This window comes from Erithacus rubecula, assembly GCF_903797595.1.
Source record: "Erithacus rubecula genome assembly, chromosome: 1".
Taxonomy (NCBI): Eukaryota; Metazoa; Chordata; class Aves; order Passeriformes; family Muscicapidae; genus Erithacus; species Erithacus rubecula.
Window position 1 is genome coordinate 88,243,573 of NC_136658.1, and position 19,043 is coordinate 88,262,615.

Consider the following 19,043-nt stretch of genomic DNA (forward strand, 5'->3'; position numbering starts at 1 on the left):
ATGATGAGAGCAAACAAACAACCCTTTAATAGGTTAAATAAACAGTGCCCCATTTTTCCATGCTTATATAAAGTTTCCAACAATTCAGAAGGTCCATGGACATTTACAATCTATATACACTGTAACAAACTGTCAATGAAAACAAGTTCAGGTACTTCTTGGTTCCCAAAATTCGGAAGCTGCTCTCTGCACTAGAGACAAAAGCTATCTACAACATTAGGTCAGTTTTCCTTTTTGCCTCTTTTTCTTTTGTGTGTGTGTGTGTGTGTGTGTGTGTGTGTGTTTGTGCAAAAATTAGTCCTTCCAATCTACCTTGAATAAAAATCAGTCCCTAAGTCCTGGTCATATTTAACAACTGCTTCATCCCAGTGTTTAAGGCATGTTCATTAGATGTCAATGTAGGGGTACTGTCAGAAATTATAATATCACAGGTGCTAAGAGTCAGCAGATTTACATAGCAACACCACTTTTTACAATATAATGGAAAACAAATTGTTATGATGGAAGTTGTTCCTGAGTTAAAATTGCTAAATACTGCTAAAGTTAATGCTTTCCTTTTATACTTCTTCCTCTGGAATGTCCTTTCACATATGCTCAATTGAAAATTAAAAATCACTCTGAAAATATCCAGAATGTCAGAAAGTGAAAATGTTAGCAAAATTCTAATTATATTGGCTTTCCCAAGTCTAAATTTAGCTGTGATAGTATGCATTTGCAGGGATTAGTATCACTTAGTTTTTAGCAAGGATATTTTCTAAATGTGAAGATAAATACAATGTCAGTCCACAATTTTGTGCAACAGCAAACATCAAGGAAAGATTTTCATATCAAGAATTCACAAATTTAAAGTTCTGTGAATATATGTAACTGGTAATGTAGATGTTTTAAATTTTTTTTCCTTTGGAATTAAAGGAAAACATTTTTAAATTGCAGGAACACAAGACAAATATATTCAGCTTTCTAAAAGAGACAACTTGTCTACTCAAGTTATGAAGATCCATTCCCACAGAATTGTTTCTCAAGTATGTAATCATTGATAGAATTTCCTATTTTAAAAATGCTGTTCTTGACTGAAAAAAGTGGGTAGTTTTAAAAGCAGATCTTTCATTAGATTCAAAATGCATGACAATTCTTACAACCCAAATCATCCTGGCTACAGCTTACAAATGTACAAACATTTGCTTAAGTCTGAGCATGACATTTAGTAGAAGTTAAAGGGCAGCAGAAAATCAGAATGACAAAAGGTGTGACTCAAGTCTGTGCTATACCTGCACTTCTGACTCAGCTGAATACAAACCCCTCAGAAAGCTGCACTGTCTGGAATTGAATCCCAAGTTTGATGAAATCCATGGAAACAATGAGCTTTCATGGGATTAGTATTTTAAGTGCTCCATCTGAAGCTCACTGTTTGCAGTGATGTATCATCTCCTATCTTAAATACAAGAAACTGCAGTGATTGCATCTATCAGACTAGGGAATTAATGTTCCTTTATGTATTTAAAAATCTGTCAGCAGTGCAAATTATGAATTACAGTACGACAAAAAAAAACAAAACTTACTTCCATATTTCTTTCCATTTAAATCCTAGTAGGACAGAAATCAGCAACATGCAAAGAAAACAGGGTGGGAAAGGAATGATTGCTTCCACAGTATGGGAACCCCAAATAGAGTCTTATATAGTGGGAGAGAAACAAAGCTCTGAATTAAGTTCAGCCTAGCCCATGTGTCTTATGCACAAAGGTTAGCCAAAATTTAATTGCTGTGACCATAAAATATAAATAGCAACAATTTATTCACAAAATTCTGGATTAGATTGATTTTTCCTTTAACAAACTGTATGATCTGTTATTAGCCAGCTGTATGTTTAAGCACAACAATAGAAAATGTAGTACATAAACACCTAAAAATCACAGTCATAAAAAGCAGGCAAGTACATCAGTCTTTTGGTGGCCAAAGCACAATAGATTAGTCTGCCAAACAAATATATGTGAACGTAAATTGTGGGCATTAGATTTGTTAAAAATTGTTTCTACTGTCAATAAACCATTTCTTGTATTTTAATACTGTTCTTAAGGAACTGTAAACTGTTTAAAGTAAAAGGTAACAGTAAAGGATTTAAATATAGTGGTAAATAGGAAAAATAGGGGTTTAAATTTGCATGTGTGGTGAGTAGGTAATTTGGAACTAATTCATAATTATCCACAAAGAACTCTGACCTTTCTTAGGTAAGACAGTACTGCCATCATTTCTAACACTTGTGACCATTATAATAGCACAAGAAAAAAACCCCAGCATATCAACCCTGATACATCAATCACATATGCATTCTAAATTACATCTATTTACATGAAAAATACATATTTAATTAAAAAGCCACTGAAAAACATGGACTTTTAGTCAGGTGCTGCACTTTCTGCAAAATGAGGTAATTTGGATGCAAACAAATTAAGTTTAGTAGAGTTCAGGATCCACAGTCTCCATGCTTAAAGTACAGATTGCTTCAGTAAATGGCTTGACTCTTTCTGTATGTTCAGAGCAAGAAATCACTAGATCCAGTTAAATCCTGTTTGATAGTGCTCTTGATGCAACACTGACTAATGTCAGAAGGCTTCCCAGCTCAGTTTTACAACTGGTCTTTCAATAGAAAGAAGAAGGGGGGAAAAAAGTGGTTATAAGTTGGTTTCATCCCAAGATGGATCATTCATGTTCTTTAAAACTTTTCTAACAAGCTTCTCCAAGTCCTTGCGAGCTCTTTGTTCTTCTTCTAATGATTTCTTCATCTTTTTGTTATCCTGTTTAACAGAGACAGAGATGTTACTGGTTTGTTTGGGGGGCTTTTAACAGACCTGACTACACAAACACTGTCAGTTACAAACTATGAGGGCTCTCCCCAGTAAAATTGATATTAGCTGTTGAAAAGCAAAGCTTCTATTAAATCTTCACAATTTACACACAGTTATTTCACACAGTGCAAGTGGAAACTGAGCTACTTTTTATTTGTACTTTGGGGGATCTTTAAACAGCAAGTGCTAGTAACAGATGGCCACTAATCTTGAATTCTGCTCAAATCTGATCAGTGAGGGGTAGAATATATTTGCTGCTAATGGAGAAGTGAAATGGAGCAGTAAGCAGACTAAATATCCCCTGTAAGAACCTCCTGTGATTTTAACTGATTTTAACAAAAAGCTTCTTAAAATTAAATGCAAATTAACTTGCTTCATTCGAAATGTAAATAGTTGAAAGGCGTATCCTGAAAAACATTACATTCACTGGAAAGTGTTTTGTGACTAAATTTTAAACTAGACTGATGACTACCAGCAGTCTAAGAGAAGTCTGAATTTCAAGGAACACCATTTCTCCACATGTATATTAACAAGGGAGTTCTCACTGTTTAGTGCTATCAGGCAATATTGAAATAAATAAACAGGACCATAAGGATGACAGGGACAAATCCATAGGAATGCTTACACTACTTAATTCTGTTCAGGTCAGGGTGATGCTGGGAACAGTAGGGAAGCAACCAGAAGGTAAAATAACATTGGAATAAGGACCCAAAGTAAGTCTAATGGTGTTCAACCAACACAGGCCTTCAATCTAAGGATCCAACTGGACTCCCATTTACTGTCATTTGCAGACATTTCAGAAATATGATGGGATCATAAAATCATAGGATATGAGTTGAGTTGGGAGCAACTCATCAAGACCATTAAATCCACCTCCTCACCTTGCACAGGACACCCCAAGAATCACACCATGTGCCTGAGAGCATTGTCCAAATGTTTTGTAAATTCAGACAGGCTGGTGTTGTTACCTGGGGTGCTGGCCTCCCTGGGGAGCCTGTTCCAGAGACCAACTACTCCTTGGTTGAAAAACCTTTTCCTAATACCCAACCTAAACCTTCCCTGACTCACCTTCATGCTGTTTCCTTGGGTCCTGTCACTGGTCACCAGAGGAGATTGGTACCTGCTCCTCCTCTTCCCCTCACAAGGAAGTTACATGAAGACCACAATGGGGTCTCCCCTCAGACTCCTCTTCTCCAGGCTGAACAGACCAAGTGCCCTCAGCCCACACAGCTTCCCCTCAAGCCTCTCCACCATCCTCTGTCCTCCTCCTGAAACTCTAATAGTTCAATATCTTTTTTATATTGTGTCACCCAGAGCTGTCCCCAGCCCTGGAGGTGAGGCTGCCTCAGCCAGAGCAGAGCAGGACAATCCCCTCCCTTGCCCAGCTGCCCATGCTGTGCCTGATGCCCCCAGGACAGGGTTGGCTCTCCTGGCTCCAGGGCTCTGCTGGCTCATCTTCAACTTGCCACTGACCAGCACCCCCAGGCCCTTTCCTGCTTTGCAGCTTCTTGTTCCCTAGTCTATACACACAACCACAGTTTGACACCTCACTAACTCCATTCCCTCCTCAAGTCTGTTGAGAAACTCAAAGTTCATTACTTTATGTAAGAACATATTTAAGTTAATAAGTCTGCCAATTCAGGACCATTCAAGTGAAACACCAGCTATGAATAACTGATGGATCCCACTTTGCAGTTTGGTGTCTACACCAACCAGGACACTATGTACTCCCAGAGAGTCTTTATCCAAAAGCCCTTGCCAACTCAGATTATTTCTGTCACTTCTCTGGTTGGCAGCATCACAGCAGTGGACCAATAAATGCTTTTAAGATGAGATTCCTGATATGTAAGAAAATTAAATCAGGCTTTAATATGTCTTGGCTTGGAGATGTAAGATTGTGCAGAACATCTATTTGGAAAGGCACCAGAAAAGAGAGCTGTTGCATGAAGCTCAGGAGAAGGTGACTTTTTGTTTAAGGGTCATGGAGATGTGCAGAGCCTCAGTAAGGCTGCACATTTATTCTTTGTACAAAACCAGGAGGCCACAGGGGTTTTAGGGGGGCTATTACTGCTGCTTTTATTACATGAATTGTACTTTCTAAGACTGCCAAATTCAGATGTAACCTGAGAAACTCTTTATATACTGAACATAGCAAAATATAAGTATGCAACACATCAACTGTCTATTTCAAGGAATATGCACAACATACTTAGATATACTAGGCATGCATACAGATGGAAAAAAAAAAAAAAAAAAAAAATCACATTTATAGCCCCAGACCTGAAGAAATTTGAATACAAATCCTTTTTACATTAACACAAGATATTTTATCCAACTTTCAGAGTCAGATTGGTAATCAAATTCACACCTTGCATAGTGAGGAAAATCCAATGCTTCTTTCTACCTATACATTAAGCAAAAACTACATGCAGCACCATTAATATGGTTAAAACAAGCTATGTCCTGATAAGATGATATTTTTATTTATTCATGGTGGATATTTAGAATAAGTGACAAAAAAGCACCCAGAGCTACTGTGAAGCCCTCATTTAACAAAAGCCATGTGATAGGCACTGAAAAGGACTCTTGTCTCTGGAAATGAGTGATTTTAAGAACTGATACATAAGATGTGTTCAAGTTACTTAAAGATTGATTCATTTTAGAACTATAAATATCTGTTTCTCTTCAGGGCTTTATTAGCATTTTTGAGCAACTACTAATTCTCAGTCTCTGTAAGCTTACTTGTGGTGATACAGAACAACTGAATTTGCTTAACATTTCCACCATTTCAGAAGCTCCAACATCCAAAACCAGCTTAGTAATTCAGAGAAGCAATCCTTAATGCTATTCTTAGAAGACTGATGACAATAAGGGAGTGCTTTTTGGCAAATGATATTTGACTTTTAAAAGTAAATCTAGTCCAATATTCAAGTTCATGATTGTCAAAGTGAACTGGCAAGCCATATTTAGTTTCATAACAAGCCTTCCATTTTCTCTTTTTCCATGTTGTTATAAATGTAGCAAGTTACCAACCTGTCTTAACTCCTGTACTTCATCCTTTAGTGCATATACTGTGTCAACAAGGCTTCTAAAATGAAAAAAGAAGGTCATCTGTAACAACAGTTTCCAGAATGCACATCTAAATCTATTATTAGACAAAACTGTTTAATGAAATGCAATTAAATAAAAACCATCCCCACACCTAATAGCTAATTTCAAACCTGTGTTTAAAAAAAAAAACCTGTCTCTAATCCTGATTTATATTCAGTAAAGCAAGAACCTGTTAACAGCTTCTGTGACAAGAAACACCTCTCAAGCACTTAGGTGCCTCTACTAGTTTCTGTATTACAGCTTTTTACAGCAGAACTGTAGTTTCATTTCCAACAAACACTTTACCTAAAAAGTAGAACGACTCCACAGACTAACTAGAAGGATGACACCAACTTAATACTGAAATCCAACAGCACTTGGAAAAATTATTTGTAAGTGAAGCACATCACTTCTTGGCACAGGTGGAATAGGGTGCACAGCATATAGAAGGAAACCAGACATTTAACTGAAGGCCAACTGCACTCAGAGGACTGGCAGCACACTGCAAATGGCTCTATTCCAACTACAAACATGCCATACACATCCTACTATAATGGGAGACAGGAGGAGGAAGAAGGGTGAAAAGTTTACTACTTTAATTCATCATTCATTAAACATTTTCTTACTTCTCTTCTATAACAGTCTGACCATTACTTTTAGTTTCTTCTACAATAATTTTTTCTTCTTCTGGAAGCAGGACTTGAGGAGCTGATTCTTTACGGGAACCTGTTGTAAAAATAAATTACAAAATGAGCAACTCACAAATACCACTGGAGCATTTTAAAGATCATTCATTAATTCACCACATGATACAACCCTATGACCAAGGTATACCACTTTCCATTTCCCCCTTCCCCCTACACATGAGTTACTGACACATTTTTTACTTTTGAAATCACAGCCTTACAACAACAAAAGGTTGTCTGACACTCCTATCCCACTGGTGACATAAGTTCTGAGTCACTGACAGGGATGTTACACTGTTCAAGGAACAGTGCATTGTTCCACCATCAGTAAAAACTGTGCAAATTCCCAACAGCAGACTGAGAAAGACATAGCTGTGTTTAAGTAACAGCAATTTACATGTCAAGGACAGATTCTGATCTCACACTGATACAAATCCAAGATGTAATTCTGCTCTAAACCCATTACTCTGTCAGTAAGGAGCAGAATAGTGGTATCAAATGAAACAGCAATTAAAGAAAAAAGTAAAAACCCTCTCCCCCAAAACACTGTAAGCACCACACTTTGTGTGTGCACACATATGCAAATACTCTCACAGATAGTCTTTTAGTCTTATAACACACTCCTACCAAATGACACACATTCTTTGTACTTAACAAATGTTTTAAAATGCACTTCATGGTTTGATGATAAAAACTCAAAACATTCCAACATCTTCAGAACTTTTTCCACACATTACAATTTATAACATCAAAATAAACAATATAGATTATAAAAATGTAGTTCTGACTAAAAAAGCTACAACTCAGAAATGTGGATCTACCCATAAGTAGGTATTCTATAAACATTGAATTAGGCTGCAACAAATTACAAGGTTGGTGTTTTTAAAGAAGGTCTGTAAATAAATTGGTGTCTAAGAATACGTTCAGAATTCAAACACTGCAGATAAAGCATTGAATTTATCACATTTTTTGACTAAGACACCCATTTTAAAAAACAAGGTGCCCCTGCCCACCAATTGACTACAGTGAGTTTTCATTAACCAGGAATTCCTCAAGTCTCATACAGTTCAAACTGATAATGTGGTACTGCAGAGCACATGCCTGTCCAGAGAAGTTACTGAACAGCTGCTTTGTGTTAACAGTGCTTTTCTTTTATGGTTCATGGTAAAATACATAATATAAACAAATAAATAAAAATGTTGAATAAATCACACTCAGTACAAAATAGTAACTTCCCAAAGAGCTGCTGCCTTGAGTTCTGAACAGCAAGCTTGTAAGGACCTATCTTAGCTCTACATGTTCAGCTACTTAAACTATCTTAGCAAACAATGACAAATTTATTTAATGAAGAAAAAAGTTTCCTTAAGCTTACAGTAAAGATCTAACATATCAGTATGTGATTGTCAAAATTATATAGAATAAAGAGAACAGCAGATTTGAGAAATAATCTTGTTCTTGAAAGCTGTAAGTTCTTCTTACGGAGCGAAGAAATCTTTTAAGGGTTAATACACTTCCACTTATTTTCCAGGAGGAACAACCTATAAAACAAACACATCCAAATTCTGTAGGGAGCTCAAGGACACTTCCCTGCTTGCACTGTCAATTTCTAACTATAAAAAGCTCTCATGTTTATTTCAGTTAATTTCTTACTGCTCTGCTTTATCAGCCTTGCAGCTAACACAGAACTGAATTAAATGTTGTGTTAGGAATTAGTTGGCAGCAGCTGCTACCAGATCACTGCATTTTGGGTCTCTGTACTGATGTGGAGCACAGCTCAAACCAGCACAGGCCAAGGGAGACACTGACCAAGGGGAGAGAACTAACTGCCAGCTGTTTCTCACCCATGACTCCCTCCACCCAAATGGAGCACATGTTATCTTTCCCTTTGTATGGAGCTGCATCCACCTGTCTGCTGGGCAGGGAAACACAAGTCCTTGCAAAGCACAAATAGCATGGAGGAGACAGCTTGACAGCAAATGTCCCAGCTGTTCACCTACACACACACATGCATGTGATGCAGATGTCTACAGCAGCACATCCTGAGGAATGTACAGCAGAGCACAGCACACAACACTGCAGAGACACAAAGCACTTGAACACTATACAAACAAGGAGATCTCATGCTACACAAACACAACATGAAAATGGAAAACTGCTGCTGTGAACACTGACCTTCCTGTGCCACAGGACAGTAACTACTGTGGAACATAAGTTTCACTCTTGCCTTCACTGCACCAATGCTCTTGGGTCCTACAAACTCTTCCTGTTCTTATGGTTAGGACTTATGCAAGACCCCCTACACTTTCTTCTTGATTGTGGTTTGGGTTTTGTGAGCTTTGCAAGGTTTTTCTTTATTGTAGTTTCTTTTTTACCTAAGTCCCAGAAGGACTTGCTGAGTATCAAAGGTACAAACACACAGCACATCTATCCTGCCACAAAGGATCTAGTCATCAAATGAATACGTGCACAGTTAACATCAGACGTGAGGTGTTAAGTCCCAAAGGCAAAAGGAAGGTATTTCAAAATCCTACTTTTCTGCACCATTTATGCCAGCAGCTATCCTTTTTTTAATTTTTTTTTTTTTTTTTTTTTTTTAAGATGATTTTTGGTTTTTTTGCAATTGCATATCTGGAAGTAACTTCAAGCAGAGTCATCACTGGCACTCAGCAATATCCCCTAAGTTCCACCTTGTGCCTTCATCAAGTTTTTTATACCTACCCTCTGTGTAACTATTTCATTTTGCCAAAGCTACATCTTTAGGACATGAAGAGAGGGTTGTGTTACAAAACAGTGGGCACTTGCCACTGAATTAATACTGAAAGGATAGTCTAGGATGTTCATGCAGCTCAGAAAATCCTAAGTACCTTTGAGACATACTCCACATTTTCATGAAATAGGGTGGAAGAATCAAGTTACTTTGTTTGCCATATCTGCTATTCCTCAATCCTAACCATGCAAGTTTCAAACAATTTTATTACAAGACACTATTTCAAGTCAAAAGGGCCAAATGAATATACCTAAATTGACCTCAAACAACTGCATAATTCACCTTGAAAAAGCATAATCCCAAGTACTACTCAGTTAATTTGTTGGGGTTTTTCATTTGAAGATTTGTTGTTGTCATCATTTCTTGTTTTGTTGTTTGTTTGGTTTGGGGTTTTTTGTATTTTTTTCTTTAAGATGGACACCCCAAACCCCAAGCTACACAACACAGGGTTTCATTTGGCTTTGGGGTTTTTTTTTGTAGGGGATAGGTATTGAGGGAAGTAGGTAGATGAGACAACAAAGTTATGTTTGACAAACCCAAACAATTACTTCAAGACTAGTAAACAAATATTAATGCCAAGTAAGCTGGCATAACTTCTCAACAGGGAACTCTTAAATCCAGGGTCTTGGAAGAATGATCCCACTGTTTGGAAGTCTGGTGAATAATTAAAGCAAACAACTGACCACTACAATCAAGATTCAACTAAGTTTCCATAAATTATATTCTATGAAAAAAATAAAGGTATCTATTCAATATCAATACCTCTGAGCCCTAGAGTGGAGAATCAAGAATTACAATGCTTTTTGACAAAACCATACCCTAAATTATAGCTTTAGCAAATTTAGCCTCCAGAGTAAAGCCACTAACAACACAGCCCACCTGAAATTCAGACCAGGGCTACAGGCCTTAGCAATACCCCTACATAATGTAGTAGAACACCTGAAATAGAAGAATATGCCTGTGAGGAACAAGAATATGCCTGGTTTTTGGTTTTCAGTGCCTGATCACCTTTCCAGCTAAATCAGTCAAAAACAAGCAAGCAGTTCTGAGCATTTCCAGAAAGTTGAAACCTGTTTGGGTATTTACATGGTTAAAAGACTCCATTAACAATTAACATTAATTAACATTACCTGCCTAAAACAGGTAGAGAGTCACTCCTCGCCCTGGAATATGATCTGAACACCAAACTAGTAATATACTATAGCAGAGACTGAATGTCACAGAGGTTCTCACTGATGTCTGCTTGCAATCCTAACTCACAACCTCAGCCTTTTATTCACTCTCCCCCTAAAGGAGCATGACACCTTACAATGGTTGATATAGAGTCAATCCCCCTGCCATGGGCAGAGACACCTTCCTCTACACCAGGTTGTCCAAAGCCTCACCCAAACAAAATCCTGTTTGGATTGAGCACTCCCAGGGATGGGGCATCCACAACTTCTCTGAGCAACATACTATTTTTATGTGGCACCATCCTGACAGAAACCAGGTTTCAGAAAGAGCTATACTAGTAAATAGTCTGGCCCTTTGTTTTGAGTCATTTAGCAGACAAATATGAAGGGAGCTCAGAAGTTTTGCAGGAGGGAAGTCAGAAAAGGGGGATGAAATTCAGAAACCTTTCTACTTTAACTGAATATTAAATCTCTGCCTATGTTTGAAGACCTGTCTGTCCAGGAACCATTTAAGCCAAGAGTAAAATGGAGGTGAGTATTCACATCATCTGCTTAAAGCAGCTAATTTCAGGGCATAGTTAAAAGACAACTCTCCCCAATCAGCCAAGAACAGCTTCCTCGAGCTGGTGAATGGGAGAAGGCTCATAATTACACAAGACTATGAGTGCCCCAGTTTGGGTTATGGAAGTCAGATGTGTGGGGATGGTGGTAATTTCAAGAAGTGCCCAGCATTATCCGAGGCCATGAGCAAAGACTCTGCACAGCTTTAAAGTATTGCTGTTTTCTTCACTTCCTATTCACCTTTACTGTGATTATGAGAGGTAAGGAGGGGAACAAGACCGGGTTAAAGGTCAAAATTTGAAACAGTACTTGCAAATATACAAATTCTGGTTTTCACCAACTTTATGAGCTAAGAAGCTCTCAGAAATTAAATTTACCTGAGGTTCAACAAAAGGAGTGACTTGCCACTGAAAAACAAGTGTGTTTACACAAATGTGTCTAAACACACTGTTTAAATCTACCATTAACCACTGGCATGTACAGACATGTACATTTCCGAGTGAAGCAAATATTAGAAAAAAAAATTACTTGTAATTTTAAATATAATTTTAAATTATATTCAATGTTTCATTGCATTTGTTATATTTAATATGTTAAAGCAGATGAGGAGACCTGCCAAATTAACGTTCTCCTTTTTAGCAAATTTTTCATGAGGTCCTAATACAAAGAATTTAAAAAATGCTGCTCCCAGACTCTGCATGTGTTGAGATTTAAGAACTGGAAAAATCTGTGCTACAGATCTGGCAAAGTCAAAAAGGTATCCTTTGCTATCTTTGTAAAGAAAACATACATCAGAACTCAAATATCAGCTAAACTTCAGTTCACTGTATAAGATACACCACTGCTTGCAAATTATTGGGAATAATAAAAAAGGTTTAGGCATTAAGTTGGTTTCTTTCTTTTTTTTCTAATTAATAGAGATACACAAACAGGAATAAAACCCCACATGACTCAGATGTGACTGATTTAGGCAGTTTACAGCAATATGCTTAGATGAGTAAGATGGAAACAATTAAAGTGAAATATAACTTCATATGTAAGTGTTAGTCATGTAAGAACAGGATGAATAGTTTGAAAAGACACATACACCATCTGAAAACATGGGAGATTCCTAAGACAACATTTGGAAAGAGCTACTCCACTAAACTGGCTTTTTTTTTTTTTTTTTTTTTGCTAATCAATATAAAAACTTCCAAGCAGATGGCTGCAGGACTAGAGTTGCTAAAATCATAACAAAACAAAAGTTATGACCTTTTAATAGAGAGGGATGATTATTAAATTTATTCTGATGCAAACATTTTAACATGTATATTAGCTTATTGATTTGCTTAAATTCACTCATATGTAAGAATCTTTTAAGTAGAAACACTAAAGGTAACTCTTACTTTAAAAAGAAAAATGGAATATTACATCATGAAAACATGTAAGGTTATATACACCCTTAGTATATTCATAAAATTTCTCTGGCAATAGGACCTGCAGAAGTAGGTTTTAGATGGTTCCAACAATTCAGCCCGTGCTTTTACTGAGAATATACCATTTTAAAAAAACAAACAAAAACAAACAAAAACAAACAAACCTCCCCAACCAAGAAACTCAAAAATTAAAAGGAAGAAAATAAAATTAATTTAACAGAAGAGGAAGGCAACAGAAAAAACAATCTATAGATGGCAACATCTCTGAAATTATTTTTACAAAAAAGAGGATATAGAAGAATACATACTTCACATTACATTGAATTTCCTGTAGATGTCAACTACATTAAACAAAGATTACACACATGTCAAAAAAGGTCTTTCACACCAGCATTTGATTCCTCTGGGAAGAAGGGAGGAAGAGAAAAGAGGCATAGGGAGAAGAGGATGTGTTATGTTACAAGCTCTGCTGTCCTTTTCCCCTGTGTAATAATTAAATATTAAAGTCACAGTCTAGCAAATGCAAAATTTATTTCAACTGTACATAACAGATGTCCTTTTCATATAAAACAAAACACTTAATTGATATATGCAACCACAAACAATATGCATACTGTACAGTACAATGAAACATTCAGATATACATCCATTTTGCATTTTCCAAAGGCAGTCACCTACTAAAGATGGCTTCTCCCATTCACAAATGAAGTGCACAATATATATTATTCTTTCTATGTTTTACGTCACTATATACACACTCCTGTGTTTTGGCAAGATTATGCAAAACACCCAATCAATATTGGCTGGCTCCAGTCTATGGTGAGCACTAACTTATATGGAAACACTGCATAAGCCATGAGAAGAGGGCCTGACAATGGCTTGAACCTACCTGCCAATTCAGCTTCTCCATCCTTCCAGTGTATTTGTTACTGTACACATACAATTTACAGAATTGCATAAACAAAAGGTACTGTTATTACCAGGACTAAAGTTCCACAAAAATAGAAACACTGAACCTTTGGACTGAATACCACCATTTCCACATTTGCCTTTTTTTTTTTTGTTTGTTTCAAGCATTTTGCATTAATACTCCTGATCAGTTCACAATAGTTTACAGCCTGAAACATTGAAGACGTAGAATGGTTTTAAATGTGCTGTGATGTTAATATGAGAATACACAATATGAAAGATACTAATTATGATAGTATTTGATGACTTAAATGCTACAATAATTAATGGTGGTAAACTGTCAAAGCTTTGGTGCATAGAAAGTCAAAATCTTCAGATCCGGATAACAAAACTTTCTGTGTGATAAGGAAAGTTCAAATGCAACAACGGTATTACAAACTCATATTTACACTATATAACATGAAACAGACATAAAGGAATTATCATTTATCCAGTGCAGAAAACATTATTCAACTAGAACACCACAGCATAAGAAACAGGGCAATAAACAATCCATACTTTCCATATATGTTAAAAAAACAAACAAAAGAGCTGACTGAAAAGAAGGGAGTGAAGTGGGTTACAAATGTGCTGTGAAATGATATGGAGCACATATACTTATCTTGTTTCATTAAGCAAGACTCCTCCATTTGCATAAGGTTGAACATACACAAGTTCCTGGTCATTACATTAATAATATATGACCAGCAGTAAGATGTACCCCTGAAAACCCTCCTTGGTAAGCATTACTGCTTTTGTTAGTCACATTACAGAATGCCAACAACAGAGAGGAGGATAAAGCAGGGGATCAAACAACACTGAATGCAAAATGAAGACATGAACTGCCTTGAAACATCTTCTCCACACTAACCACCTTCTGGAATCATGCACATCTAGCAATTGCAAGTTTCTGTTCATGTAACCTGCAGAAAGGTATTGATTACCTTTTACACAGTGTGATCAAGTTCCCAGGCTGCAGTTAAATTTCAGCATGATTACTCTGAACTTGTTCATAGTGAACACTGAACACTGGATAACATGCTCATGTGAAAAGTGATAAGGGTGCTGCACTTGGGAACTCCTGCAAAACTGAGATCTGTTTCTGTCCTTTATCACTTTCACCACACTTTTCCCTAATACTCACAAAGATTTTGAAAACATGCCTCTTTTGTTTTGATGCCAATTACTTTAGCAACAAGACAGAACACACACAACACAGTTCACCCCAGCAGTGCCCCAGGTGCAGGTTTGAGACCTTCAGCTGTGCACAGCATGTCACAGTTCTCTGAAAAAGCCAACATGACTGTAAGTGAAGAGCTGCTGCAGAAAACAAACCTGCTTATGAGAGAAGTTACAAGACACAATAAAATCTGTCACAGACATGCTCCAAACAATACAACCCAAAAGCCAAGCATTCTATTATTCAGAACAAGCCAATTTGATCACAGTTGTACCTAGAGTTTCAGATGCTGAACACTGGAGCCTCCATCAGGGGAATCATTTTCATCTTGTCTTTTCAAGAAGAATGGTCAATTGAGAGTTGACAGTTGTGTATTTTAACAGGCAAGTAAACATGTAAACCCTGCTTTCTGCCACACTACTGCATACAGTAAAGTGACAGTATGATCACAGGTAACATGAGACTACCAAAACACTGCATGTAATGAGCATGGACTGCCAGGTTTTCATGACAATTGCCAGACTGGGGTGGGGAAAGAGCAGTGAGGTCCTTCATATAAACGTTTTAAGCAATAAGCAAAAGACACCAGCATAAAACCAGAAATCTTTATGGATTAGCAAATGCTTTTCTAAACAAACAAGCCAGATCCATGAATATCTGAATGATTGTATAGCTCTTGTACTGCTTATTTTTAAGCTGCATTTCACTTACTCTACCAGCTATGTATTTTGTTAATAACATGTAGAAAATCCAACCACTACCACTAAGGTATTTCCATATAGCTGGCACTCAGCTTTCAAACCAGTATGGTTTCAGTACAAAATATAAAAATGTGCTTATCCCAAATAAAAAAAAAAAAAGAAAGTAAAGGACGTGTTACTACACTGACCAAGTCAAAAGAAAAAAAGACCATTCAGAGCTACAAATTAACATCTGTCAGTTAAAAAAACCCTCAAGAAGTATCATCCTTAACAGGATATCCACTTTTTAGAATGACTTATTTGTACGTGTACTGAATTGACAATAGAGCCTTCCACCAGGTATAACTGAAGTTTCAGGAGTTCCCTCAGAAGTTGTTAAAATACCACATTAAAGAGACAAGGAACAGCAAGAAAACATCTAAGAAAAGCAGGCTGTGATACAACAAGCATTTGTTAAGAAAAAGCTCAGAAGTGCATTAGTTCTGGTGAGAGATATATGAGCAACAGCTCTTACGAGATGTAGACCCCATTCTGTAACTATGGGCTGTCCATATACTGTCATAGTCAGAGTCTTCTGAGAGGTCTGAAGGCTCCAAACGAGAAAGACTACTGCGACGACCCAAGGAGTCTAGACTTGATTGGTCATCATCAGCCAAGACGTGATTATGCATCAGGTCAGTGCCTTGCCATGCTAAGGATGTACAGGTGAAATGAAATGGTGGATGTGGATAGGCAGAGGTGGGATGAGGAGGAGAACGTAAGGAATAGCCACAACCAAACACATGAAATAAAAGCAAAAAGGTGATGGGAAGAGAAGGAAAAGAGAAAATATTGTTAAAAAGGCACCAAAGTTGGGTTTTTTCTTTTTCTTTTTTTTTTTCAAATTTGTTTGGGGTTTAGGTATAAATTACACTCAGCACATGTTTGAACAGTTACAATACAATTTTGAAGTGGCTTTTAAATTTCTAGGCAGTCTCAGTTGAGAATTTTGAGTAACAAAATATTGTTTGAAAGTAGAATTTTTTTGAAGAGGAAGTCAGGTTCTTTTGAAATACAAAGTCAGTTTTGGTTTGGGGAGGATTTGACTGGGCACAGAGCAGTAAACAAACACAGTAAGCCAGCATGATCCAGCACCAATGTGAAAAGCAACAGCCCCTTCCCCATCACATATCTGTACCTCATCCTTTCCCTCCCTTGCAATGACACACTCTTTTGTACAGCTGCTTCATGAGCCAGGTCAGGAAACAGCTTCAGATGAAAAAAATCTTTTGTAGGGTTAGTTTTTTATAGCAGGTAATTTTCCCACCAGCTCACAACACAGCCAACAGAAGTGCTTGTGTCACCACTGTGAAGAGGAAAATGAAGGGGGATAAAGAAAAGCAAAGGTTCTCATGCAGAGCAGGGCTGCTGATTGCTAAATCAGCAGTAACATCTTGCACCCATTGAAGGAGATTGTCAAAGTACATTTTTTTTCTGTGCTGTACCCCTTGTTATTTATTAAACCATGTGGTAAATTAACTCACAGAAAAACATGGCCAAGAGCCTAACAGGGACAGAACCTAGCCCATTCTGACCCCTCACACACCTCTTCCTACACACCTGAGTCCATTCCCTTATTAAATACTTCCAGATCTCCAGGACAGTAGGTCAAACATAGCAAGGACAGTTTAATTTTTCAAGGCCTGGCAATATCCAAGGACTGAAGTCATGTAAGTGGCCATGTTATGAGTCACCATACACATGACATTGCAGAGGATTTTAAGTCTTCATTCGAAGCAGAAATGCAAAATAAGCTCAGTGTTCAAAAAGCATGAGAGAGTCAGACTCTGTCCTTTCATTTCTATCTATCCATCGATCCAAATTAAGTCCCACTTCTTTCCCACCCAAACAACTGATAAAAAGCTGCTCTGCTACCTCTAATGCCACACCTTACCAGTCTGCACTGGTGCCATAGGTCTGCTGTACTGACACTGCCAAAAGCAGCAGATTAAAGTGCAGGTAGGGGAATTGCCCAGTGAGTGCTGAGGGACAGGCAGAATATAAACAGGGAGGTAAGAATGGAATATGTAAAAAACCAGCATACTTGACAGATGACAGGCAGCTCTCATTCTGTTATTCTACAGTGACTATTGCTTCAACAGAAGCAATTCCAGCTTTAATGTTTTTTTCCCCAATTTCCAATTCTAGTTTAAAAATGGGCCTTCTGAAACCTAATCTTAGGTGACAACACTACTCTTTCCAAAAAAAAAAGCAGCTGCGTGCCTAACCAATAAAAAATTGTTTCTTGCTGCAATTAAGAGCAAATAAAAGTTGCTGACTTCTGATGTATGCAATGATACCCACAGCACTATGTATATTTCTTAAATATACATAGACACAAAAAATAGGCAAGCAAAAAAAAAAAATTTATCCATATCTGCACACACACAAAGTATTGTGCAAGTGCAAATGTTTTCCCAACCATTTCTTGTCACGTTTTCCTTGGAAATAACAGATCACAGTTGAGGTGTTTAAACAGCAATCATCTCATTTGAATTTTTTTTTGGAACAACAGTATATCTTCAGAACTTTGAACTCATTCATTCCCTTTACCCAATGAAACATACTACTGTAATGACTGTAGGGCTATAATAAAGACCAGTATTAATAAAAAAATAATGGTAGTAGCTGATTCATGATCTTGGATATCTACAGTCCATTAAGCCAGAAAAATCAAAATTAAGACTTTTGTTGTTACTTGAGAAGTTTTTAATATAACTGCCATATTCCCCTTGTAATTTACATAGGAATACAAAGTAGCTGTGTTTTTTCCAAGGTGGCAATAACAAATGAACATGTATTAGGAAAATTCAAGAACTAAGTCTGCAACTGCATTTTAAGACTTCAACTGTCAGCATGCAGTGCTTTTGCTTGGAAGCAAAACAGGCCTAGAGCACTGTAAGCAGCAGTAAAAGTGATTAACATTGAAAATTTAAATAGCTTTAGAGGACAAGAAGTTATGATGTCCAGTCTTTTAGTTCCAGCAAAACCAGCCAAGTACTTCAAGATCATTATACTGTGTTCCAAGGATCTCCAAATTAAATTTGTATTCAACAGTGCAAAAAGGAACAAACGCAACAGCATTTTCTCCTTCCTTGTGTAAATGGAACACATGCTGGTGGACTCCCCTGCTTTGAGCAATGTTTTACTTACAATACAGAGGAACTCCACATGGCAACCTTGATTTGGGTTAAATGAAGTAGGACCCCAGAGGCACGTTACAGGTTTTCAATATGCTAGGTATTGATCTGAGAAACTAAAAATGGCTTTAAGCAACACACATCTGAGAACAATTTCTCCTGAAATTATGAGATGGGATTAAAATTTGTAATTAATATTAAAAACAACTAGTGGCAATAAAATTAAAGAAATTTTTATAGGTCTAGGTTACTTTTCCATGGAAAAATCTTTGTTGAACAGAACAAAACAAAAATACAGTCCTCCAAAATTACGATGACCTCTTCATTCCTCCTACTTACCAGCTTCTTGAAATTTATCCAAAAGCATACTGATTAGCTGTTATATTCAGTTCAGACATCTCTTTTTCATGGTGAAACTTTAGCACAATTTTAAACCATGACAAGTGGTCACATTTGGGTTTTTGTTGCTTTGGATTTTTTCAAAATACTGAAAAAATGATA

The 19,043-nt window shown here is 37.0% G+C and overlaps 1 protein-coding gene across 6 annotated transcripts in view; it reads right to left on the reverse strand.

Annotated features, from left to right (window-relative positions):
• Positions 1-266: 266 nt before the first annotated feature.
• Positions 267-19,043, reverse strand: part of ARHGEF7 (Rho guanine nucleotide exchange factor 7) — a 112,879-nt gene continuing 94,102 nt past the window's right edge. For 4 of the 6 annotated variants that reach the window (XM_079323553.1, XM_079323557.1, XM_079323556.1 and 1 more), the window contains 3 exons: positions 6,560-6,659; positions 5,877-5,931; positions 267-2,792 (listed from right to left, as the gene is read on the reverse strand). In XM_079323553.1, the coding sequence (XP_079179679.1) occupies positions 2,670-2,792; positions 5,877-5,931; positions 6,560-6,659 (278 nt within the window). In that variant the 3' untranslated portion in view covers positions 267-2,669. Of the gene's footprint in view, positions 2,793-5,876; positions 5,932-6,559; positions 6,660-15,877; positions 16,055-19,043 lie in introns of all 6 variants that reach the window. The other 2 variants (XM_079323558.1, XM_079323554.1) reach the window with 2 other exon arrangements.